This window comes from Microcaecilia unicolor, chromosome 6 (genome assembly GCF_901765095.1).
Source record: "Microcaecilia unicolor chromosome 6, aMicUni1.1, whole genome shotgun sequence".
NCBI lineage: Eukaryota > Metazoa > Chordata > Amphibia > Gymnophiona > Siphonopidae > Microcaecilia > Microcaecilia unicolor.
Window position 1 is genome coordinate 64,183,158 of NC_044036.1, and position 25,308 is coordinate 64,208,465.

Here is a 25,308-nt window from a genome sequence, read left to right on the forward strand (position 1 = left end):
ATATATTTGAAGTAATCAACCCTCAGGTAAGCTGGTAAGATTTAATGGACCTTTCATGATCCAGGAACATGCAAATCCTGTAGCATCCAGTTTGTGTTCCATGCAGCTTTATTGAAACCCTATAAACAAAACCCTTTCTGGGTCGGCAGCCCACAACCTCCCCATCCAATGACTATCCAGGATCATCCTGAATATGTTTGTAGGAACCCTAAGGTTCTGCTTCCACAGGGACTTGCAGAGATCTCTCGTGCCCCTGCTTCTTGATGTTTTGACTTTAGAATACACCCACAGCTTGTGGAAAATAGAGCTGGTTCTTCTACTAGAAACTGCCAGATGTAGGAAGGGATACCCTTGGAGCACAGGAGTCAATTTTTCAAAATGATTGGGGGTGAAAAAACAAAACAAAAATGACCCCTCCCTGGATATACATAAGGAGTCTGCTTAATATTGAGAGTGCTCAAGCACCCACAGGGGGGGGGGGGGGATCTTTGCTTTTAATATTGGAGTTCCTTTCCCTTTCATTTTGTTGTTATTGCAAACAGCTCTGACATAGTGTATGAAGAGTAACATATCAAGATCCAATAAATCAAACCACTGTCCAATTGTTTTGCTTGAAGAATTCAAGTTTCAGTAAATCCTTTGGTTCAGAACTTAACTTCTGGCATGGACTACCTTAATGGATGAAAGGAGAGTCTTGAGTGAGTGTGAGTGTGTGCCAATCAGATTCCCAGCTCCATGCTGGTTTCAGCCCTGACCTCTTTCCAAAATTATAAACATTTACTAAAATAACACACCTCATGATCACCCAAGCAAGCAAACGTTACAAAAATGGAACTCAACAAACAGGGACTGAATTGGCAAAATAAAAAACCCACCAATTTCGGACAAAAAACTGAAATGTTGAGGCAGAAAGACTCAGTACATAAATGTTGCATTAAAATGGATAATAGCAATTGTTAACCACTTTTGCTCCTCCCATGATCTCCCTGGGAATGGACAGTTCAGGAAACAGCATTTCACTTGTACTTCCCTGTCATCCCAAACACTAAGTCCCAATAATCTGGGGCCTCTTGGGCATTCCAACTACATGTGGAAAAAGGTATCCTTCCCCGACAGCCTCCCTAATACAAACCATCTCCACCTGTCCATCATTTCTGCAAGGAGTAGCATACATTCTATAAAGAAGTCTGTTCGTATGACTGTTATAAATTACTAATTGAAAAAAGGAGACTGGTAGAAGCATTTGAACTGTTTTAACTTGGGCGTCTATACCTATGAAGAAACAAAGCCCAAGGAAGGAGAGGAGACTGTAACTGGCACAGAAGGCGGAGGGATGAGGGCAACCAAAATTGATATACAACAACACACCGCCCACCAGAAGAACTCTCTCCTAACTGTCCCCAAAGCGCCTGGCCTATGGCTGGCCGCTGTCTGATGGATCTTCAAGGGCTTCACAAGTGTGACCTACAGTGGGGGAAATAAGTATTTGATCCCTTGCTGATTTTGTAAGTTTGCCCACTGACAAAGACATGAGCAGCCCATAATTGAAGGGTAGGTTATTGGTAACAGTCAGAGATAGCACATCACAAATTAAATCCGGAAAATCACATTGTGGAAAGTATATGAATTTATTTGCATTCTGCAGAGGGAAATAAGTATTTGATCCCCCACCAACCAGTAAGAGATCTGGCCCCTACAGACCAGGTAGATGCTCCAAATCAACTCGTTACCTGCATGACAGACAGCTGTCGGCAATGGTCACCTGTATGAAAGACACCTGTCCACAGACTCAGTGAATCAGTCAGACTCTAACCTCTACAAAATGGCCAAGAGCAAGGAGCTGTCTAAGGATGTCAGGGACAAGATCATACACCTGCACAAGGCTGGAATGGGCTACAAAACCATCAGTAAGACGCTGGGCGAGAAGGAGACAACTGTTGGTGCCATAGTAAGAAAATGGAAGAAGTACAAAATGACTGTCAATCGACAAAGATCTGGGGCTCCACGCAAAATCTCACCTCGTGGGGTATCCTTGATCATGAGGAAGGTTAGAAATCAGCCTACAACTACAAGGGGGGAACTTGTCAATGATCTCAAGGCAGCTGGGACCACTGTCACCACGAAAACCATTGGTAACACATTACGACATAACGGATTGCAATCCTGCAGTGCCCGCAAGGTCCCCCTGCTCCGGAAGGCACATGTGACGGCCCGTCTGAAGTTTGCCAGTGAACACCTGGATGATGCCGAGAGTGATTGGGAGAAGGTGCTGTGGTCAGATGAGACAAAAATTGAGCTCTTTGGCATGAACTCAACTCGCCGTGTTTGGAGGAAGAGAAATGCTGCCTATGACCCAAAGAACACCGTCCCCACTGTCAAGCATGGAGGTGGAAATGTTATGTTTTGGGGGTGTTTCTCTGCTAAGGGCACGGGACTACTTCACCGCATCAATGGGAGAATGGATGGGGCCATGTACCGTACAATTCTGAGTGACAACCTCCTTCCCTCCGCCAGGGCCTTAAAAATGGGTCGTGGCTGGGTCTTCCAGCACGACAATGACCCAAAACATACAGCCAAGGCAACAAAGGAGTGGCTCAGGAAGACGCACATTAGGGTCATGGAGTGGCCTAGCCAGTCACCAGACCTTAATCCCATTGAAAACTTATGGAGGGAGCTGAAGCTGCGAGTTGCCAAGCGACAGCCCAGAACTCTTAATGATTTAGAGATGATCTGCAAAGAGGAGTGGACCAAAATTCCTCCTGACATGTGTGCAAACCTCATCATCAACTACAGAAGACGTCTGACCGCTGTGCTTGCCAACAAGGGTTTTGCCACCAAGTATTAGGTCTTGTTTGCCAGAGGGATTAAATACTTATTTCCCTCTGCAGAATGCAAATAAATTCATATACTTTCCACAATGTGATTTTCCGGATTTAATTTGTGATGTGCTATCTCTCACTGTTACCAATAACCTACCCTTCAATTATGGGCTGCTCATGTCTTTGTCAGTGGGCAAACTTACAAAATCAGCAAGGGATCAAATACTTATTTCCCCCACTGTATATCACATGCCATTCGCCACTCTGCCACCATCATGGTCTGCCAAGATAGAGGCCTAGGAGACCAGTAGTGTGTCCATTCTAGTTCTGCCTTGGTAATCAGTGGATGCCTACACCAGGTCTGGATGGATGTAGACACCAGCCTCCCTATGTTAGATACTCTTTTTGAGTGCCTGACCAAAGGTTCACCATCAGGGATATCCCCAAACTGGAGTATCTCCAGTCTGAAGTTCCAGGGGAATCCTGTCTGAATGCAGCAGATCAAGAAAAGGAGGAATCAGTGGCCTTGGGTCCTACAGACCATGCTGCTGTCTCCCAAGGATCTAAACTCGACTGCCATATTGATACCGCCAGAGTTGCTGTGGTACCCATGGATTGAGCCTGGACAAGGAGAAGACCAGCTGCCCAAATGGAGTTATGCTGAGTATACCATTCAAAAACTTATGCAGGACATATGGAAACCATATGTGAACCTAAAACTTATGAATGTGGTGGAACTGAAGTGGGATGCGAGGGGGGGACGGGGAAGGAAGTATACAACAGGATGTGATTTGAGGCTACCTAAACTGCTTTCAGCCTAGACAACCCCGTTATCAAGGATACCTGAACCTGCCTACACTGCTTTCAGCCCAGACTACTCTATTATCAAGGATACCATTGGTCAACAATTTAAAACCTAGAAGATGGAAGGTCAATGAAAGCAGACCATAGATTCTGTGACCTGGATTCTCCCTCCCTGTGTGGAAGTGGATTATGCCTCTCTCTCCTCACACAAAAATGGGAATAAGCGAGTCTCTCTCCTTCTGACAAAAAATATGTGGTCATCCTGCCTCACATGAACACAAAAGATTCTCTTGATTATGGATTATTTGTGACGTATCTCACATTTTCCCACACAAGTTTGTGTTCAATGTGGCTTACAATAAACAGTAGAGAATACATAAAGAATAATGCATAAGAAAGTAATTTGTTGTAAGGATCCAATTTTACAATCCAGTAGCATAAACATACTGGGATAGCTATGGATGTTTAACATTTAGAAAATCTATTATGAATGAGAAATTGTATATGAAGCAAAGAGAAGGTTAATGGTAAATAGAGTAATAACCAATTCAGGTAATAATTAGTTGTTTGAGATATGGTTGTTCTTTGTGAGAGTTTGTTTGAACAGGAATAATTTGAGGATTTTGTGGAATCTACTACTACTTAACATTTCTAGTTAGTATATTCCTGTATATTTATTTTGGGTAGTAAGGAGTTCCACTATTTGGTTCCTAAGTAAGTGAAGTCTGCAGAGTGGACAGCTTTGTAGATCACTTTTTTTGCAATTTGGGAGTTGCAGTCTGAGATCATTTCTTGCCTCATATTTAGCATTTCTTTGAGGTAAGTTTATTAATGGTACCATATAATCTGGAGCTGTGGAATTTAGGATTTGAAAGATAAAGGTACATAATTTGAAGACGATTCTCGCTTTGATGGGAAGCCAGTGTAATTTGATTAATAAAGGGGAGGCACTTTCAAAACAAGAGATTTTGTATATGAATCTGGCTGCAGTGTTTTGAGCTACAGGTACTCCTTACAGCCAGCATATATGGCATTACATTAATCGAATTGGGATAATGTTAATGACTGTACCAATAGTCTGAATGTTTAACTGGGATAATGTTAACATGCAACAAAAAAAAAAAAGTAGCATCACTCCAACATTTATATGTGTGCCAGTGACTGCACGTCTAAGCGGAGATTTTTACCAAGGTTAAGCTGTCATCGACATCACCTAAACTGCCACCAGTTTCAAAAATGGTGGCAGAGAGATGAGGTATTGCTCCATTAGCGGGTTCCCTCTGGTTAAGGGATTCCTTTTGCTGGGTACCTGAGCTATTGGTGTCCTGGATTGGGGGGGCCATGGTCTATGTGTCCCATAGAGGTCCCTGAACCACAGAGCTCACAAAGTTAAAATGAAGATGTTAGAAGTTAAATAGCACATATTAAAGCCATTTACCTGGTTAGAAGGTGCCTGCTAACCAGACAAGTACCATAGAGAGAAATTAGTGGCCCGAACTGGGTAGTGCAGCTCAATATTTCCTCTGACCACCTCAGCACTATCTGGATAATGCTGGGCGAAGCCAGAAGTTAACAACAATATTCAGACCACTAACCGGATTAAGTCAGGACAGCCTTTTTGCTATCCTAACTTTATCTGTTTCAGGGGCATAGCTGGATGTGGTATTTTGGGTGGGCACACAACTTTCCTGCATCCCACATCTCAAATACCTGAGCGGGCGGATCCCTAAGCCATGCCAGCTGAAGAGGGCCTCTTCCAATCGCTGGAACAATCCTGTACACTGCAGGCCACAGCCTAACACTCCCATACTGCTCTTTGTGTGCTGCTTCCGCCATCGCACTGTCCCCCCCAGCGCACGTGCAAAAACTGAGCTTGTGCAGAAGGGGGGGGTCAATACAGTGGCGGCACATGGAGAATAATATGAGTGTTCCGGCTGCGGGCTGCAAAGTACAGGATTGTTCCAGCTGCCAGAAGAGGCTCTTCAGCTGGCAGGCTTGGAGAGCCCAGCTAGTCAAAAAGGGTGCCACAATTTTAGGTGGGTTTGAGTGGTTATACCACTGATCTGTTTAGCCATCCGATTAGCAGTCTGAATATCACCGCAACGGACGGTATTCAGATACTGGCACTGAATATCTGATGTTTCTTTAAGTGCAGCGGCCAGCATTTAGAGATACCACTGACCACCACAGTTCAATATTGTGGGAGGATACGTTTACTTCTATTATAATGCTGAAGTCAAAATGCAAACAAAGTTTCTTTCAAAGTTAACTATTTTTTAACACATTACTTCTAGTTTTACACATTCTACTTTGCTTCCATTTTAGCGCAAAGCTGTACTCCACTGCTTTTGCAAATAATTTTTAAAAAACTTTTACACACACAGCTTTTTGTGACTGCCTAAAAAAGAAAAGCTGGGTAGACTGATATTATGCTGATAGACAACCAAGTTTTTTGTGATGGCTCAGAATGAAGAACTGTTTAGTGTATATAATGTACTGTTTATTGTTTAGTGATTTTATGGAAACCATCTACGTTTTAGGTGGTATACAATTTTTTAAAATAAATAAATAAATTAGCTTACTACATCAGAAGTAAAGTAGTCAATTAGTGTGGAAGTATAAAAAAACTGTTAAAAACCTAAACAATGATTTTTTTAATAGTTGATTAGTTCATTATAAAGATATTACTACAACTTTTTATGGCAAGTTACATTCAGATAGTGACTTGGCTGGCCAAGATCACAAGCAGCAGCAATGGGATTTGAACCTGGTTTCCCTGGATCTCAGCCCACTGTTCTAACCATGAGGCTATCCTGCCACTCTAGGGAACCAAACCCAATTAAATTCAACTCCCATAGCTTTTAGTAGACATTTTATTACTTCCCAGACCATAATATCGCTTTCCAATAGGAATAAGCTGCTTTGAGCCTGCAATGAGTGGGAAAGCGCGGGGTACAAAAAAACAAACAAAAAAATATGATAATGTTTGTCTATACAATTAAATAACGACTGTTTCTTCACCCAACGCATAATTAAACTCTGGAATTCGTTGCCGGAGAACGTGGTGAAGGCAGTTAGCTTGGCAGAGTTTAAAAGGGGGTTAGACGGTTTCCTAAAGGACAAGTCCATAAACCGCTACTAAATGGGCTTGGGAAAAATCCACAATTCCGGGAATAACATGTATAGAACGTTTGTACGTTTGGGAACCTTGCCAGGTGCCCTAGGCCTGGATTGGCCGCTGTCGTGGACAGGATGCTGGGCTCGATGGACCCTTGGTCTTTTCCCAGTGTGGCATTACTTATGTACTTAGCAGGATAGTTGCAAGCTACAGCAAGAGGGGGAAAAAAGAAAGAGAGATTCCTGATCTCAGGAGCAATTACTACAATTATATTCTACTGATTTACAAAAAATGTCAACATGAGGTGTTTTTTTTTCCCTTTTAAAAATGAAACTGAAGGTTGATGGAAAACACATACCATATCCCAGCCTACATAAGATGTGTATTCTGCAACATTCTTGAGCTGCATTAAAGTTCAAAATTCTGGTCCTATACATCCCACCACTTGAAGAATATTCACTTCTGTCCCCGTATAAAGTTTATTCCAGTGAATAGGTGGCCCCAAAGAGCCATACTTGACTTTAAGGTGCCACGGAAAACTAAATGATTCTCGTTTTTCCTATTACTACTCATTCATGTTCTCGACGCCCTTCTTATTTCTCGAATGAGAGAAGACCCACAATGAAACCAATGACATTTTCTTAGTCACATATCCAAAGCATACCACAGATATGCCTGGCATGCTGCTTGCTGCCTCCAGCATGGTTAGAAATATGGAATGTGCAGGCAGACAGTTTTCATTTTATTCTGTAACAGTGCACACTATTAATGTGTGCTATTCAGGAATAGTGCACACTGTTTGCACTAAATGAAATGAAATACTGCACACTATTACTAAATGAAACAAAGTGATAGAATGCCGCACACCCCTATTGGAAATCAGCTAGGGGTCCAGGTTCTTGGCTTCTCTGTAGAATCCCTCCCTCTCAACTGGCAGTGCCACAACATGACACCAAGCTTCCATAACATATTTCTTTCATCCTAAACCCAACAAAAAAACCCCATTTGATTTGCTCTGAAAATGAGGCGGCATTTAGTTTGACTTTTCCATTCCATGATGAGATTCTAAACTAAGCACTCATTATATGCACTAGTACACTGGTGAGCCACAAGGAGTGTGAAGGTAATTAAGTTACAGTTCACCACCCCCGAGAACACCCACCACCAAAGACATTACAATTAGAGCCTTTTCAGTGCACAACACCCCTCTTTTATAGGGGATGTGTAAAAATGTATGTAATTTCACAGGCAGAAGATATGAGTCATTTTTAAAAGGTCATCTTTTCCAAACTGGTTATATCCCACTGCAGTTCTAAGCTGAAGTGACATTTTCTTTAATGGGTTTCTGAAAAACTGATTTTTAAGGTCATTGCTAGAATAAGAAATTAACACTTTGGAGTAACAAACTATCCAAACTTTCCAGCATCAACATCACAGTTCTCACCTTGTTGTAGTGTCTGTGAAGCACCAGCTGCAGTGCATATTGCAATTAAGAGAAGGAGGGTTCTCCTACAAAAGAAAAAATGGCAAGTCTTTGTCAGTTCTATAGAGTTCATCAAAATAAATACAAATGCATCTGTTGCACTACGGAGTTTAACATGATAGGGGATAAAAGTGGAAATCAAGTACTTCTGAATAATCAAAACTACAGGCATGATTTTCTCTTTAAAAATGTACCCACAGAAAAAGCAATTGCAATAAACAACTACATGCACTGTTTTTCATCATTACAGAAAACCTCGTGGGTTTGTCTCATCACAGGTAGTTTGATTATCTACCCTGATACACATAGAATTAATAAGCAGCCAATACTGAAAATGATTTAACCAACCAGGCTCCTGCTTGGTTAAATCACGCTGGTCAGGTGATCCCCAGATTTTCAGCTGCTGAAAATCTAAAGAGGCTGCCATGACAATATCTGGTTAGTGCTAGAGTGGTGTAAGGGTGTAGTCTGGGCGGAGCTGGGATTTACCTGGTTACTGGCAAATTTTCAGACCTCTAACTGGACTAAAAAGGCTGATCTGGCCATCTTCCAGGTACTGGCCTTATCTGCCTGGTTAAATTGTTCCCCATCTCATCTGCCCGCAACTTCGGAGTCATCTTCGACTCCTCCCTCTCCTTCTCTGCGCATATCCAGCAGATAGCCAAGACCTGTCGCTTCTTCCTCTATAACATTAGCAAAATTCGCCATTTCCTCTCTGAGCACACCACCCAAACTCTCATCCACTCTCTCATTACTTCTCGCCTTGACTACTGCAACCTACTCCTCACTGGCCTCCCACTTAGCCATCTATCCCCCCTTCAGTCCGTTCAGAACTCTGCTGCACGTCTTATCTTCCGCCTGGACCGATATACTCATATCACCCCTCTCCTCAAGTCACTTCACTGGCTTCCGATCAGGTACCGCATACAGTTCAAGCTTCTCCTACTAGCCTACAAATGCACTCGATCTGCAGCCCCTCCTTACCTCTCTACCCTCATCTCCCCTTACGTTCCTACCCGTAACCTCCGCTCTCAAGACAAATCCCTCCTTTCAGTACCCTTCTCCACCACCGCCAACTCCAGGCTCCGCCCTTTCTGCCTCGCCTCACCCCATGCTTGGAATAAACTCCTTGAGCCCATACGCCAGGCCCCCTCCCTACCCATCTTTAAATCCTTGCTCAAAGCCCACCTCTTCAATGTCACCTTTTGGCTCCTAACCACTATACCTCTATTCAGAAATACAGACTGCCCCAACTTGACATTTCGTCCTTTAGATTGTAAGCTCTTTGAGCAGGGACTGTCCTTCGTTGTTAAACTGTGCAGCGCTGCGTAACCCTAGTAGCGCTCTAGAAAAGTTTAGTAGTAGTAGTAGTAGCAGTAGTAATATCCAGGTCGTATTCTTCCTTTAAGATGGCTAAAGAGGTTAGGTCTCTTCAGCTTAGAAAAGACACACCTGAGGGGGATATGACTGAGGTTTACCAAATCCTGGAGTAGAATGGGTAAAAGAGAACTCGATTTTCACTCTTTCAAAAAGAATACAAAGTCCACAGGGCATTCAATGAAATTACATGGAAATACTTTTAAAACAAATCAGAGGAAATATTTTTTTAATTCAAAGAGTAGTTGAGCTCTGGAACTCATTAAAAAAAGGTCTGGACGAGTTCCTGGAGGAAAAGTCCATAGTCTGTTATTGAGGTGGGCATGGGGGAAGCCACTGTTTGCCCTGGGATTGGTGGCATGGAGTGCTGCTACTGGTTGGGTTTCTGCCAGGTACTTGTAACCTGGATTGGCTGCTGTTGGAAGCAGGATACTGGGCTGAATGGACCATTGGTCTGACCCAGTATAGCTATTCTTATGGCTGACCAAATAATTTATATAGTATAATCAGTGCCATATAAGATAACTTACATCATTAAAATGTTCCTTCCCCCAAAAAAACTACTATGCAATTGTAACACAAGGTTTATGCAAGGTTATATAATGGAGGGAGGAGGTTATACAGTGATAGATACGTCAACTGTACTAAGAGTCTCTACATATGTGTCCACTCATCCACTGCTCTCCTGCCCAATCCCTTTCCAGCTCTTTTAACTTGATAGCAAAAATCAGAGAAACCCAGTGGGAAAAAAGAGGCTGCAGCACCATGGAACATCATTACGAGAGCAGACCCTCACCTAATGTATGGCCGCCGCAAATAAACCTGTACCAAACCGGGACAAGAAGATTAAACAGGTAGCGCTGTATTTTCACAGACAAATATTGTCACCTAGACTTAAATAAGAGGGGAATGAGCAGTCAAGCTTAAGACTCATAAAACAACAACTCTGAACCAATGATTATGTTTATTTTCGCATTTGAATATGCAAACCCAGTAAAATTTCTGCACCACATTTTTGGTCGATACGTTTTCCCACCTGTTTGCAGGCTCAATGTGGCTTACATAGTACCGTTAACGGCGTTTGCCAATACTGGTCTAAACAAATACAAGGTATGAACGAATACAGGTGAGATTGTAGCAGAATAAGGTACATGTATGTTAGGTACATTTGGGGGGAAATAGAGAGGGAGAGGAAGAGTTAGGATGTGTCATTACGATCTTTGGTTACGTTGTGTCGCAGGTATCCAGGTATATTTTATGTTGGGTCGGTGGGGTATGCTTTTCTTAACAGGTCTGTTTTTAGTACTTTCTGGAACTTTAGGTGGTCGAGCGTAGTTTTTACTGCTTTTCGCAGTTGGTGAGTCTCACCTGTATTTTCAGCCCTTGTACACTCTGCATTTGAACTTAAAGTGGCAATGTTAGCGAAAACTGGGTGCTGATTCATTTGGCAATCGAGCCACTAAGGGGGTGATTTACTAACAGTGCACGCTAATACCATTCCTGTCCTCTAAAGCAGCCAGTCACCATCAAATCCAAATTAAAAGAATGGGTGGGCCAGTGCTGCTGCTGCTCCTGGCTAAGTCAATTTGCTTCCAGCCCTTGCCAAGAGGGTGGAGGATGAGGAAGGTGGTTATGCCACAGAGATGAAGAGGGCGGGAAAACATGCCAGAGGGGCAAGGGAAGTGAGGGAGAAAAGATGAGGGTGTACTCTGAAGAAATCAACCCAGCACTAGGTATGCCCCAGCACTAGGTATGCCACAACATGGAAAAGGTTGGGGAATACTAAAAAAAAAGACATTTCAGTACATCTGCCAGGGAACGTGGCTCCTTATGGTTCCAACAGTGTCATCAACTTATTTTAAAAAACACATACACACATTTAAGAGTCCCTATTACATAAGTGCTTAACGGGGGGGGGGGGGGGGGGGGGGAATGGCCTAACACAGGATGCATTAAAGAGTTTTGCGTTAATTTTGCCATTGGCATACGCTAACTTTATGACCTTTTTTTGGGGGGGGGTCAGGCTAGAGAATGGGCGTGAAAGAGCTATTCGGCTAGCGTGCTGACATTAGCACTCGCTAATTGAATAACACTGACAACGCAGAAGCCCTTAGCACCTCCTAAATAGGAAGCAGTAAAGGCTCACCCATTATTTTTTTTTCCGGTGGCCACAGGCTAATGCTAATATTAGCACACACACAAAAAAAAAAAAAAAAAAGTGAAAAAGGTCGTATTTACAGCCACACTAAAAATTGACTTAGTACTTGTTTCTTTCAAAAATATAAGAAGCTTTTCAGAACAGCATTCCATCCAAAAGTTGGTGGCTGTAACCCACCATTAATCACATGCTAGCATCCATGCAAAAACATAAAATCAATCCGTGGCACACTACACTAATGTCATTATAGCTGGTCTTATAATTTGTACCAGTCCCTTAACCTACAAAACACTCCCAGTTTTCTTCAGAACCAATGCAGCTACTAGAACTGTGTCTTACAAATGTTTCCGGTAACACTGATTTGCGCTGAACGGGAGTGGTATGAGGTCATACCGAATGCAAGGTCCAAGCCTGAAGAAGGCCAGCGAGTGCTTCCAGGAATATGTAGCTTCTGCACAATCAGGTCCCTCTCGCCAGGAAGGGCAGAGAAGGATGTCTGCCTTATTACACCCAGAGCACAGCACAGCAGGAATCACAGCCAGGAAGCAATATCTTTCATACTGCTTCTGAATAAGAGCTCTGGCCTAGACTATTACACTTCCTCCATTTCTCCCCAGTCAGCAGCTGAGAGCAAGAAAATGATTTTTAAAAAAATACAAACACATTTACATCAAAGAGTCAGCAAGAATTTTACACTGATCAGCTACCATGACCACGAACAAAGACCTGGATAATGCTGAACAATACATAAATCTAAGGTCAGTGATTCATGCACTTTTTTTTTTCCTATAACATGTGACTAGAACTTAGTTGCTGGGAAGTGCACATAGGGATATTGATATCCCAAGGGTTCTACTAATGTCAATAAACTAGGGACTATAAAGTTCAAGCCACTTCTTTTCAACAGAAGCTAAAGAAAACGCAACGGCTCCAGGGTGCCGCTTCTTATCCTCTACTGGTCTTCACGGCACCCAGGCAATTCCCATTTCAGTTTCAGAGACAGTTAAACTTCCTAATGGAAGATCTTGAATTACACTGATAGGAAGGTTAACTAATATAACTTCTTTTATCCAAGCAGGATTGCAATAGGCTCCACAATTTTTAGCATTATAGCAACTTCTGTGGTAGATCAGCTGGAAGCACATTTCTGGCACCTAGACTGCATGTAAACTTCCAGAGCAGGAAGAGAGAATGAACAATGCTATTATTGTTAGTACTACTACCCAACTGGAGCTGGATAAACTGAGGCAAAGGAAAATCAGTGAACTGGCCAAAGTCACACAGAGAGTTATACTCGGTGGGGAGTTTTAAACCAAGATTGTGGGACTTCTCCTGACTCATATGTCAACGTTCCGACTACTAAACCATCTTCCCCACAAACACATATGTTTTGCAAAATGTTTCTGCTTACTTATTCTTACACTTCGAACCATGCAGAGGAATTCTCCGGGTCTGATCCAGACTCTCTGGTATTTTTGAACTGGCTCTCTGAATCTCCAATAAAGTTCCCAGATTCTTCAGGGCCTGGGCACTTACAAAAAGCACAATAGCATGGCAGCATTTTAAAGCTACCTCTCACACATACACTGCCTCAGCTCTACTCCTCCCCTCCATAGTCTGTTATTGAAATGGACATGGGGGAAGCCACTGCTTGCCCCAGGATTCGTAGCACAGAGTCTTGCTACTATTTGGGTTTCTGTAAGGTACTTGTGACCTGGATTGACCCCGGTTGGAAGCAGGATACTGGGCTAGATGGACCATTGGTCTGGCCCAGTATAGCCATTCTTATGTTCTCATGGGGTGAGCATCACCTGCAGTAGGGCTGCAGCCTGCTCACCCAGGCTACTGCAGGGGGCACTCTGCCAATGACCACAGGAGCAAGGGACAAAAAGGAAGGGGAAGTTAAAAGGATTACAAGGTGAAGGGGTGTGTGGAGAAGGATAGAAAGCATATAAACGAGGATGAGGACAGAAGCGGGAGGTGTACAATATAGAACAAAGAAGAGGGAAAAGAAAAAGGGACATCAGGGAGGAGAAAGACGTAATGGTAGAAGGGAAAAGTGAGAGAAGAGAAAAGAGCAGCAAAGCAAAAGAGGAGAGGAAAAAAAGGTATAAGGAAGGAAAGTTGGACACCACCACACAGATACATGGAGTGGAAAAGAAGTTTACAAGAAGATGACGGACAAGAAGGGGCTGGGATGGCAATAAGGAGGGAGAATAGAAGAGGGGGAGTGACATCTAGAAAAGAAAGAGATGAAGTACTTAAAAATTTCTGGTACACATAATAGGACCTAAAATGACTGTGTAGACATCTTCCCATCCAAATTTCAGGGTAAGTAAAACACAAACATTTTGAGATATATCTGTAACCAAAGTAACATTTACGTATTCTAAATAACCCAAAATACTAATGTGCTTCTAAAATCCAGTGGCGTAGCTAGGGTAGTTGACACCCGGGGCCGGTCATTTTTTAACACCCCCCTCCAAAATCTAGTACTAGGCATGCCGAGAATACAAAACACTCAGGACCTATAGAGCAATTCTACCATACCATAAGCAGTCATTTCTACGAATCACACAAGGAAAAGGAAAGCATCTTAAACACTACAGTGAGCGCTAGAACATCAATTCACCTATTGTAAAACGAAACCAGACAGAACAGTACAGATCGTCAATCCTGCACAGTCAATGCCAACTGAAAGCCATGACTTTTTCACAAACACAGATACACCCTAATCCACTATAGAATAAGTAATAATAAACTTTCTATTTAGACTAAAATTAAACTGAACCCCCAAGATGCCAGACTCTGCATACAATGCAACACCACAGAAACAGAAAATGTCCCCTAGTACTGTGCAAAATATAAAGACAGCAGATGTAAATTTGAAAAAACTAACAAGTACCAATCACCACTTTACAAATTGACAAATAGAAATAAAACAAATATAGAAAATAAAATAATACCATTTTATTGGACTAATACATTTAGCTTTCAGAGGCCAAAACATCCTTCCTCAGGTCCATACAGTATAGTGGCCATTACAGTATCCTATCCTGACCTGAGGAAGGGGGTTTTGTTCTCCAAAAGTTAGTCAAAATGTATTAAAATTAGTCCAAGAAAAAGATTACCTTGTTTACATGTTCTATTATAAACATTTATTAACACAGCTACAATACTACTATATCCTAAAGCAAAAAAATAAAAGTAAATATTTTATTTACAGTTTGTTGTCTCTGGTTTCTGCTTTCCTCATCTTCTTTTCACTGTCTTCCTTCCTTCTATCCAGCATCTGTCTTTGTTCTCTCTCTGCCATCCAGTGTCTGCCCTCTCTGCTGTCCCCTCCATCCAATGTCTGCACTCTCTCCCTGCGCCTTCCATCTACATCTGCCCTCTATCTCTGCCCCTTCCATCCACCATCTGCCCCTGTCTGCCCTCTCTCTCTCCCCCTTCCATTCACTGTCTGCCCTTTCTATCGCTTCCATCCACTGTCTGCCCTTTCTCTCTGTCCGCTCAATCCACCATTTGCCCTCCCTCTCCCATCCATCTAGGGTCTGCCCTCCCTCTCTTGCCCCTTTTCAGCCCCCAGTCCCAGTACTAGCCCCCTTATCCCACCTACCCTCCTTTTCAGCCCCCAGTTCCAGCTCCCTTCATCCACATGCCTTGCATTAGGGCCTCCCTTTTCAGCCCCAGACCCCATCTGGGCTCCCCTCCCCATCCCCTTCTCCCATCTGGGCACCCCATCCCCTTCTCCCATCTGGGCACCCCACCCCCTTCTCCCACCTGGCCACCCCACCCCCTTCTGCCATCTGGGCTCCCCTCCCCATCCCCTTCTGTCATCTGGGCTCTCCACCCCATCCCCTTCTGTCATCTGGGCTCCCCTCCCCTTCTGTCATCTGGGCTCCCCTCCCCATCCCCTTCTGTCATCTGGGCTCCCTACCCCACCATCCCCTTCTGTCATCTGGGCTCCCATCCCCTTCTGTCATCTGGGCTCCCCTCCCCATCCCCTTCTGTCATCTGGGCACCCCACCCCTTCCCCTTCTGTCATCTGGGCACCCCACCCCATCCCCTTCTGTCATCTGGGCCCCCCTGACCCGACCCGACTACCAGCTCCGTCGAGATGACAGCGGGTGGGGTGGGGGGTGCTCCGCTCCCGCTGCTCCCACCCTACCTTCTTAAAAAAAAAAAAACATCAGTAAAGTGGTGTGGCAGGCAGCGCGCTTCGCGTCTGCCCTGCTTGTAAAACAAGTAGATCTCCTCGTCGGGCCTTTGCTCACTGGGTCCCGCCCTCAAGGAAATAGGAAGTTACCTCAGAGGAGGGCGGGACCCAGTGAGCGAAGGCCCGACGAGGAGATCTGCTTGTTTTACAATCAGGGCAGACGCGAAGCACGCTGCCTGCCACGCTGCTTTACTGATGTTTTTTTTTAAAAGAAGGTAGGGTGGGAGCAGCGGGAGTGGAGCACCCCCCACCCGCTGACACCCGGGGCAGACCGCCCCCACCGCCACGCCCTTGCTACGCCACTGATAAAATCTACCAGAATACTAAAGTTTATCATGATTCATAAATTTATATAATAAAAACAAATTTAAGCCAAACTGTCAAAGAATTCTTAAGCTAGATGGGCTATTCAATAATAGTCTTAACATTTTCTAAACACGAGAGCAGGTTCTTGATGAAACAGAAAACACTATTATATTTTTTTTAAATGCTGGAGAATGTAAGCAGATTATCACACACAAGAGTATTCAGTCAATCAAATTACTCAACTGGCTGATAACAGTATTCCTCCTCCTCAACTAATATAAATGTGAAAGTGTGATTCTTCAACCAGGCCTTTAACGGAAGAAGTAACTTGCTAGTCTCACACACACAAGGAGTGGCATGGGCTGCACATATTGTAGCAGGACATGTGTATCCACTTCTACCCTAGCTGAGATAATATTTAATCATCTCTCTGGCCTCATATGCAACTTTCTTTAAATTAGTCCCCTTATTTTCTAATTCCTCTTACTCTTTTACCTATCTATGGGGGTCTTTTACTAAGCCGCGGTAGCATTGAGCTTGCGATAGAAATCAGCTGGCAGTAAGCACCAAGACGCCCATAGGAATATAATGGGCATCTCGGCGTTTACTGCCAGCTGATTTCTACCATAAGCTAAAAACACTACCACGGCTTAGTAAAAGACATTTATATGTTCCATTTTTGCTTATACCCTACGCTGTCTACTAAAATGTTTTATTACGTATTGTGTTGACACTGTAAGAAGTACACTATGCCATACTTTGTATTGCTATTGGACTATTTTTACTGCTAGAATGGTCTAGTGCTTATGTTTGACTTATTCTTGCTGTACACCGCCTTGAGCGAATTCCTTCAAAAAAGGCAGTGAATAAAGCCTAATACATAAATTAGTTAATTGTAGTAACACCTGCATGAGGAAACAGTAGTTGAAATATTTTCCATTAAGCCTATTGCTAAATTTAAAAAGAAACAGCATTACTAAGGGGCATATTTACTAAACAGTGGCAGGCACTATCTGCCGCCACACCCACTGGAATAACCCAGGCATGGTGGCGAACAGTGCATGCTAATGTCCACTAGTGGGCACCAGAGTTTAGTAAATGTACCCATAGGTTACTACAACAAAGCACCTAGTCATAGTTTTAAAAAAAACATGCTCGATTCAGGATCTCTTCCCATATTAGAACATGAGCTCTAACATATTTGCCCTACAAGACAACTTGCCCCACCATACTGGTGTCAGCCCCCCCCCCCCCCAAAAAAAAAAAATATCTGCTGTGATACTTGTGTTAGGTATAATGTTTCACTGTATATAAACACTGTTGCCAGAATGGCCATTTCTTATTAACAGTACCAGCACATGCTATTTTCAAATTAGCAAAAATAATATAAAGGAAATCAATCTACACCTAAACAAGTTTTGCACAAGTGCCTTTATGGCCCTTAACTTCTAACTTACATGTCGGCATGAAGAAGGGATATATGTCATATTCAGACCTCACAGCATTGCTCCTTAAAACCCCATGTGCAATGATATCCCTATCAAGAGGAGTAGCAGAATGGCAACTTTTCCAGTGGAGGTAGGCTTTAAATGTGAGGCCAAGGCCAGCACTTTAAATAAAAACAAAAATAAAGCTTTTAAACATAAAAGTCCCAAGCATCGTGTGATGCTACTGCTGTTTGCTCAGGTTCTGTCTTATGGCAGCTATTTTCACAGTATGATCTTTGTTCCATTATTTGGTTTAAGTCAGCAGGGATGTCGAACAAAGTCTGTGTAAATGTAAAATCAATAAGAACTTATTTCCACAGGACCAATGGTTTACACTCCTAGTAGTTTTCTGTACTCAGAGAAAAGGCAGTCTTCAGTTTTAACCCCAGCAGTTTGATTCCTTGGGGAAAACAAATCCAATTTTCCTCCTATGAAAAAAGCCCTTATAGGTTTTCCAGGCAGCTCCACTCAAGTCTCGGTTCAGCCTTCCCCTCTCACAAACTGCCTATATACACTGTTTCTTATATTTTTCTAAAGAAGGATTCCCGGATACCTTCTTAAATGTTGGTGAAGTTCTGAGCCCGCCTGCTTCCCAAAACTCCACCCCAAGGAACCCACTAATAATTTTAGACATCACCTCTTTGTCGGCACTTTTAATATATAACTTCTTGAAGCTGATTCTCCTAATGAATATCAGATTAGTGAAAAAGGGTCTGTTCAGTTCACCATTTCACACCATCTCAAATGCCAGTGTTTCCTGGTTAGTGTACAGTGACTCAGAGCTAGGCATACACTGGTACTGCACAAAATTGTTGGAAAGTGTGGCAGGAAGTCCAGAAATTATCTGGAGTATTGCCCTGTGCATACAAATTAAGGAAGAAAGGTGAAATTACACACAGCAGTATGTTATAATTACATGAAATGTGCTGCCAGGGGGTTATAGTTGCCATGTGTATATCTACAACTCTTCAAATACTTGAAAAGAAGAGATTCTGGTGCCTTCACATTCATTTAGGTGATGACCCAAGAGCTGAACCTGATGTTGAAGCCTTTATCGCATGAGTACAAGGCAATCATTTCCTGCCACTTCAATGAACTGAACTGGAAAATGCAAGTCAAAAGTAAGCATTTGCTCAAAATATTTAAGTCTAAATTAGCATATAGCTCAGTACTCCTCCGGCCGTTCCCCTCCATGTAGGGTTTTTGTCATCTCTAGAAAAATTCAGTTCCTACTCTCCTATTTCTTATTTTGTAGATTTTGACTGCATTTTAATTCTTATGCAATGAACAAGAATCAACCAGTAATGGCTCAGAATTAGCTTACTGAACTAAGGGTGCATTGTGTTTGTACGTACAGATTGAAAGATGCAGCACACTCTGTTACAGAAATGTAGCAGAATGATGATGGCACACATATATCTAGATATCATAGGTTCTGCTATCTCCATCTTGCATGTGCTGTGTTTCAAGCTTGGTGTCAGCCCAGTGAAGAGCGTACCTGAATTTGGTGGAGCAAGAGCTCAGGGCATATTCCCCTCGATATTACTAGACTACATCAATTGACAGATAAGCAAAAAAGCGGAGTCACGACTTTATTTTATTTATTGATGACTTGATACACCACCTTAACTGATAAACAAAGCAAAGCGGTTAACAATACAATTAAAGCAAAAGAACAGAACTACAATGTATAACAGAAAAGCACCAAAAACAACCAAGAAATAACAGTAACTCTCTCCCAGGCATCGATAACCCACCATGCCATCACTCATCAACATAGCCATGCCTTCAACCCCAACCTAAATTTCGTCATGTTAGATTCACTAGGCAAAGTCAAAGTAAAAATAAGTCATCTTAATGGTAGCTCACATTGATAACCTAATTCCCCCCCCCCAATGTGTAAAGCATGCTTCTGCATACTACAATTGACAAGTTCTTACTCCCAAATTTTGTCTCCCAAATGCAAGAGCTTACTTCCCATTGCCTTATATGCACGGCTGAATGTCTTCAGAAAGACTATAATCTGTAATTTTGCCAAAATATAGACTGGGTGGAGGGGTTTAAAGTGACATGCAGTCTGAAAGGAAAAGAGGAATTAGTGCAGAGGCTGTTACAGGCGCCTGTAAAAAATGGCCAACCCTTTGTGTACTTTTTGTTTAATGTGGTAAATATGGAGCTGGGGGTCCCCTCCTCAGGCTTTGGGACCAGAAAGAAAAGGGGTACAAATGTAGATATAGCCTCCCTGTGCTCTCGGATAACAAAAAGGGTGTGTGAGAAAGAAAGCAAGAACACACAGGACCAAGAGGAGGAGAGGGTGACCAGAGGCCTGGGGGAGGAGAACACCTGGGAGAGGGAAAGAAAGTGGTTGCAGCTGAAAACAGAAAACTGTCAGCATGGGTAAAATTGTGTAACAAAGTAAAAATCAGTACTGTGCTTCTTCACTAAAATGTAATCCAACTGAAATGTCCACCATATCCCCTATACTGGTATTGGATGTGCACTGATGGCAAAGATCACCATTCAAGGATTTCACATTGTCAAACACACACACACACACCTTCCTCCGATGGGCTATACTGTTTTCCCTGTGTATTCTACATATTCCCGCCTTGAATTCCCTTAGTTTGGGTGGGGGGGGGGGGGGGCTATGATCGAGTACAGATGAGGAGGAAACAAAGTGAACGATTTAAAGGGGGGGAAGTCCGAATATGCTCTGGCCTTTGTCGACGCGGCAGCATAAAAGGCCGGCGAACAGCTCGTTTCCAAATTCCCAGCAGGGGCGCTGAGCTCCAAGCAGCACACTGCAGGAGGATTAAAGACTGCTCCACTGTCCAACCCCTTGTTGCACCGAAACCCACCTTTCCTATGCTTAAAAAAAAAAAAAAAAAAAAAAAAAGGTAAAAATACAAGTGGAGAGGCGAGGACTTTACTGTTCTCTTCCCGTCTGCGTTTAGACGTGTTTTCAAGCCATAAATAGCTGCAACATCTTAAGTGACAAAAGCAGCAGGCTCTCTCCATTGTAACAATAATAAGACGAAACTTATGCTCTGAGTTATAGTATATCTAAATCAAACCAGTCAGGGTCGTACTGAATCGCAATAGAAAAAAAAATTGCACAATTCTACGGTACCACTAGCAAAACTAAAAAAAAAAAAAAAAGCAAAGTCAGCAGGTAAGCGCTTGTAATCATTGCTGAGCAACAGAGAGATTGCTCATACTTGACTTGACTGAAAGTAGCCGGTGGTTAATCAGCTGGTTTAAGTTCAGTTCCAGACATAGAAGTCATTCTATCCCTATCACTACACTCTTGCACTATATTTACAACACACCCGCAATACTCAAGATCCTCTTTTTGATGTTACAACGAAAATGTATCCGTCTAAAAAAATTGTAAAAAAAAAAAAAAAACCTATAAAAACTGTGAAAGTAAATATTTCAACTTTGTGTTTATCGTTAACTCATTTACACGCAAAAGATTTGAGATCAGAAATGCTCCCGCTTGTCCTCCCTCGTAGTCCACACTTAAGAACCTCGATCCCTGACATGTTCACACACACAAAAAAAAAAACTGTCAAGGAGGGAGGGTCTCAACTCCCCTATTTCTACACGACTACACTTCCTAATACTGTGGGTTGGATAGTAATATTAATGGAACGTAATAACTGCTTCTTAGAGCCCATTTTACTTTCCCCTGACACACGCAGCTTGCTGTTGGACACTAGGAGAAGAAAGAGTTTCCAGCGTATAAAATAAAAGGGGTAACCCCCTTGTCTCCCAAAATATAGACGGTACAGTGACGCCTGGGGCTCTGCCTTTTCTGCAGGCACAAACTATTTTGGTAATCCCTATGGCATTAGTTTTCCTATAATCACCACTAAGATGCATTGTCTGTTGCACCAAACTATAAGCAACTACCTCAGTACCCCACGATACATATTTTTCTTTTTCGTAGAAAGGAATATTTGAACCCCCTCCCCCCCCCCAAATTAATGAAATATACGCTGACGTCCCTAGTCCGATACAAGAAAAGATGCATTAAAGAACAGTCGATTAAAGGACGCGATAAAACGTCCGGCATTAGTCAGGATCTGATCAATATGGTGGTAATCTATTTAGGGATAACTTCTGTTACTACCATAAATGATCAAGCTGCACGGCTACAAGCACAGCACCGGAAAAAGAGGCTTGTGCACAATGGACATTTTACTCGTAAAAACGCTGAACAAGTCAAAGCCTCCCTCCGTAACACATAAGCAAATACCGTAATTCACAGCAAAAGGGTAATCTGGAAATCCTGAGGTACGTGGAGCCTGTTTTATTCCTACGACTTGGACATCTGCCAGCCAACTTTTCTTTCTCCCGCATGGTTGCTTAAACATAAACTGCCTGAACGAGCTGCTGGCAGACTACACCTTAGTTATATATTTTGCAAACGGATGGCTAAAGAGAATGCATTGGTCCAAAACAAGTTTGCAAGTTACTCACTCACTGCATTAACATTCACAGAATTAATGCTTGTAATGGCAACGCTTCTGCAAAAAAAAAAAAAAAAAAATGCAATTCTTGATTCGTCTTTTTTAAAATTAATTATTTTTTCTTTATTTTTACTTACGATTTTGCTGTGGGAGAGATGTTTCCACTCCTTGTCCTTTGGGCTCCTAAATGCATTTGTATGCATTTGTCCAAGCAGCGAAAATCTAACTGAAAACAGAAGTCAACGCAAAACACAGGTACCGGTCCATGAAATCAAAACATCCAGAGTATCTCTTCTGAACTCTTTTCAGCCCTAATCTGTTTCCCACATTGCAAACTGGCGAGAGCTAACGAGAGACACTGTTCAGGGAAAATGATTCCATAAATATGCAGAGAAGTTAAGCCTCTGTCTATCCTGCCTCAGGGCTGCGGTTTACAAGAAGGGGCTGTGGAGCAGCAGAGCGCTCTATGTGGAAGCTATCATATTTCGCTATGGGCCTCACTCCGGACTGAATTTCTAGATTAGGAGTCAGTGGCCACAAAAAAAAATAATAATAACCTTGTAATAATTGTAGGTTTATTTACACATGCCTACAGCTCAACATTCTACTACTCTCAGAAAGGCTACACAACTCTGCTCTTACAGTCACTAAAAACTCCCCATACAACTACTGAGCTATACCATTATCACAGAAACTGTAGGGCGATATGGACTGTACCATTACATTCTCAATGTTCCACATATGACGTCTCCCCCTTTCTACTAAAACAGATACATTGTTTCATCTTTTGACACATTTATAACATTAGCAAATGCTTAATAGCACATCTGAGCCTTAAATGTGGTGTTCCATACTCAGAATTCCCTACAGCTTAGTCTTTACCTGATCTCTTTCAGGAGTCTCTATCTGACATCCTCTACTGGTTATTTTAGTTTCCACAGCTGGTATTAAGAGATTGCACTTCAGGTAATTCAGGGCGCCTCTCCAGGGCAGGCGCCGTTTTGCTGCCCTTTGTAAAGGGTCTGCTATACCACCCCCTCTAGCGGTAATAGTGCTCAGCTGTAGCTGAGGGAGGGAGACTGCTAAAGTGCATGCTGCTGGATCACTGTAACATATTCTAATCACTAAAATTAAAATAAAATGCTCTTTTTCTACCTTTTTTACTTTCTGTTCGTTCAATTATGACATTAGTTACAAATATGCTAAAGTGGTATAGCAAGTTCCTAATAAATACAAATAAACAGATAAAATAAGTATAGCATTTGACATAGAACATGAGAAAATAGCCAAAAAATAATAATAAACCCCAGAAACATAAGGGAGATCAAGACCACATGGCCTATCCAGTCTGCCCATCTACAGCAACCGATAAGTTGATGTGATAAAAAAAAATTCCAAACATAAATCAGCAAAAACTGAGAAATCTAATGGATCCAAATGTCTTGGAACAAAGTGAAGAAATATAAAACAAAAGAAAAATTACAATCAAACTAAGAAAACTAGAACAGGATTGAAGTATAGACGAACTGGGCACCTGCCCAGGACCCAAATGTTTAGGAGCAGCCATCTCATGGGTTCCCAAGGCAGATTGTTGCTCTGATAGGCCAGCTGCTGACAGAAACAAGATTGGGGTACTGAAGACCAGAGTCACCCCTGCCCACAGAGATCTAGCTAGTCTAAATTTAATTTAACATAAGCATTTATAAGCCACTTAACCAATAAAAGCTTGAAAAAGGTGAAATCATTAAGATTTATAGACTCATTTATAAAATAAATTCAATACAATATTTATATTCCGCTGCACACCTATTAGCTCTGCGTGGATAACATTAGAAAAATACTATACAGTTCTAGTGAAATTAGAGCAAATCCATGTCAAAAACTAATTAAAAAATTTACTAAACAAGAATGTTTTCAATGTGGGTTTCCCATGTGCTGAGGCCACTTTTAGCATGGCAGTAAAATAACCGCATTTTCTATTTCCCCCATTAATGGCCACTCGCTAATTTCCCAATTAGTGTGTTCATTAGTGTGTGAGCTCTAGGCAATAAGGGTTCACACGTGGCGATGCAGCTTCGCTAACTGATTAGTGCTGGGTATGCCTACTCTCTGCCCCCAAACACACCCCAGTGCTAAAAACTATTTTCTATTTGTTAGCATGTGGGAAGTGTGCGTCACCTCAAAGACTACTGCAGAATGCATGAGTATACCCTGCAGTAGTGGATTTTAACCTGCAGTAAGCACACATTTGTGCTTACTGCAGCATAGAAAAAGGACCCCTTGATGAATAAAGACAGGGCATGCCAGCACTGAAGGATATAGAAGAGTTAAAAAATCTCTAGAATGCATAGAATATACAGTATGAGGTATCTCAATTTGCCGTATCAAGTATCTTGGTGCTTGACCCTGAAGAATCCCAAAAACAAATGTACAGTTCAATAAGAGTTTCTGCTACAAATAGAATCATTACAAGTGTTAGTGAAAATGCCAGGTTTTTAAGCCATACCTAAAGGCAGTCCTCAATTCTGTTGGCAAGGTATTCCAAACCACAGGTCCTTTGCCTATTATGGTCCAATTTCTTGTTTCTATCAAATGACATCTGCACTAAAAGTTTCAAGTCATGAACCGAGCGTAGATCTCTCATTCAATTATGCAGAGAAATAAAACAAAATATTCAGGGGACATTTCATCCCATGCATATTGTCCTCCAGAGGCAAGAGGAGTCAGCAAGCATTGATTCTTACCTGCTGCCTCCTGTTCTGTCAGTCAGAACCACACGGAGCCCTATCTGTGAGAGCTTTAAACTATATTTATATTATGATGGGGGCCCCAATCTGCTTGTTGGCCTAGGGCCCACAAAAGGGTTAATCCTGCTTACAACCCCCAATTAAATTAACTACTTCAAGAAGCCAACCACCAGACTCCTTAGTATTAATAACTTAGTGTGGTTGGGGGGTCACTTGATGGTCTCTTCTTGAATGAACGCCTAGTGTCCACTCTCCTCTCCCAACCCCTATAAACTCTCTTGTCCTACCAGATTGCTGAACTTTTGCTGTTCTTGT

The 25,308-nt window shown here is 42.4% G+C and overlaps 1 protein-coding gene across 2 annotated transcripts in view; it reads right to left on the bottom strand.

The window, feature by feature from the left end:
* COL24A1 (collagen type XXIV alpha 1 chain) overlaps window positions 1-23,207 on the bottom strand; it is an 804,368-nt gene extending 781,161 nt beyond the window's left edge. The window contains exons 1-3 of one of the 2 annotated variants that reach the window (XM_030205800.1): window positions 23,129-23,207; window positions 22,384-22,472; window positions 8,186-8,250 (exon numbers count right to left, since the gene is read on the bottom strand). In XM_030205800.1, the coding sequence (XP_030061660.1) occupies window positions 8,186-8,250; window positions 22,384-22,439 (121 nt within the window). In that variant the 5' untranslated portion in view covers window positions 22,440-22,472; window positions 23,129-23,207. Of the gene's footprint in view, window positions 1-8,185; window positions 8,251-22,383; window positions 22,847-23,128 lie in introns of those variants that run through there. The other variant, XM_030205801.1, reaches the window with a different exon arrangement.
* Window positions 23,208-25,308: the final 2,101 nt, after the last annotated feature.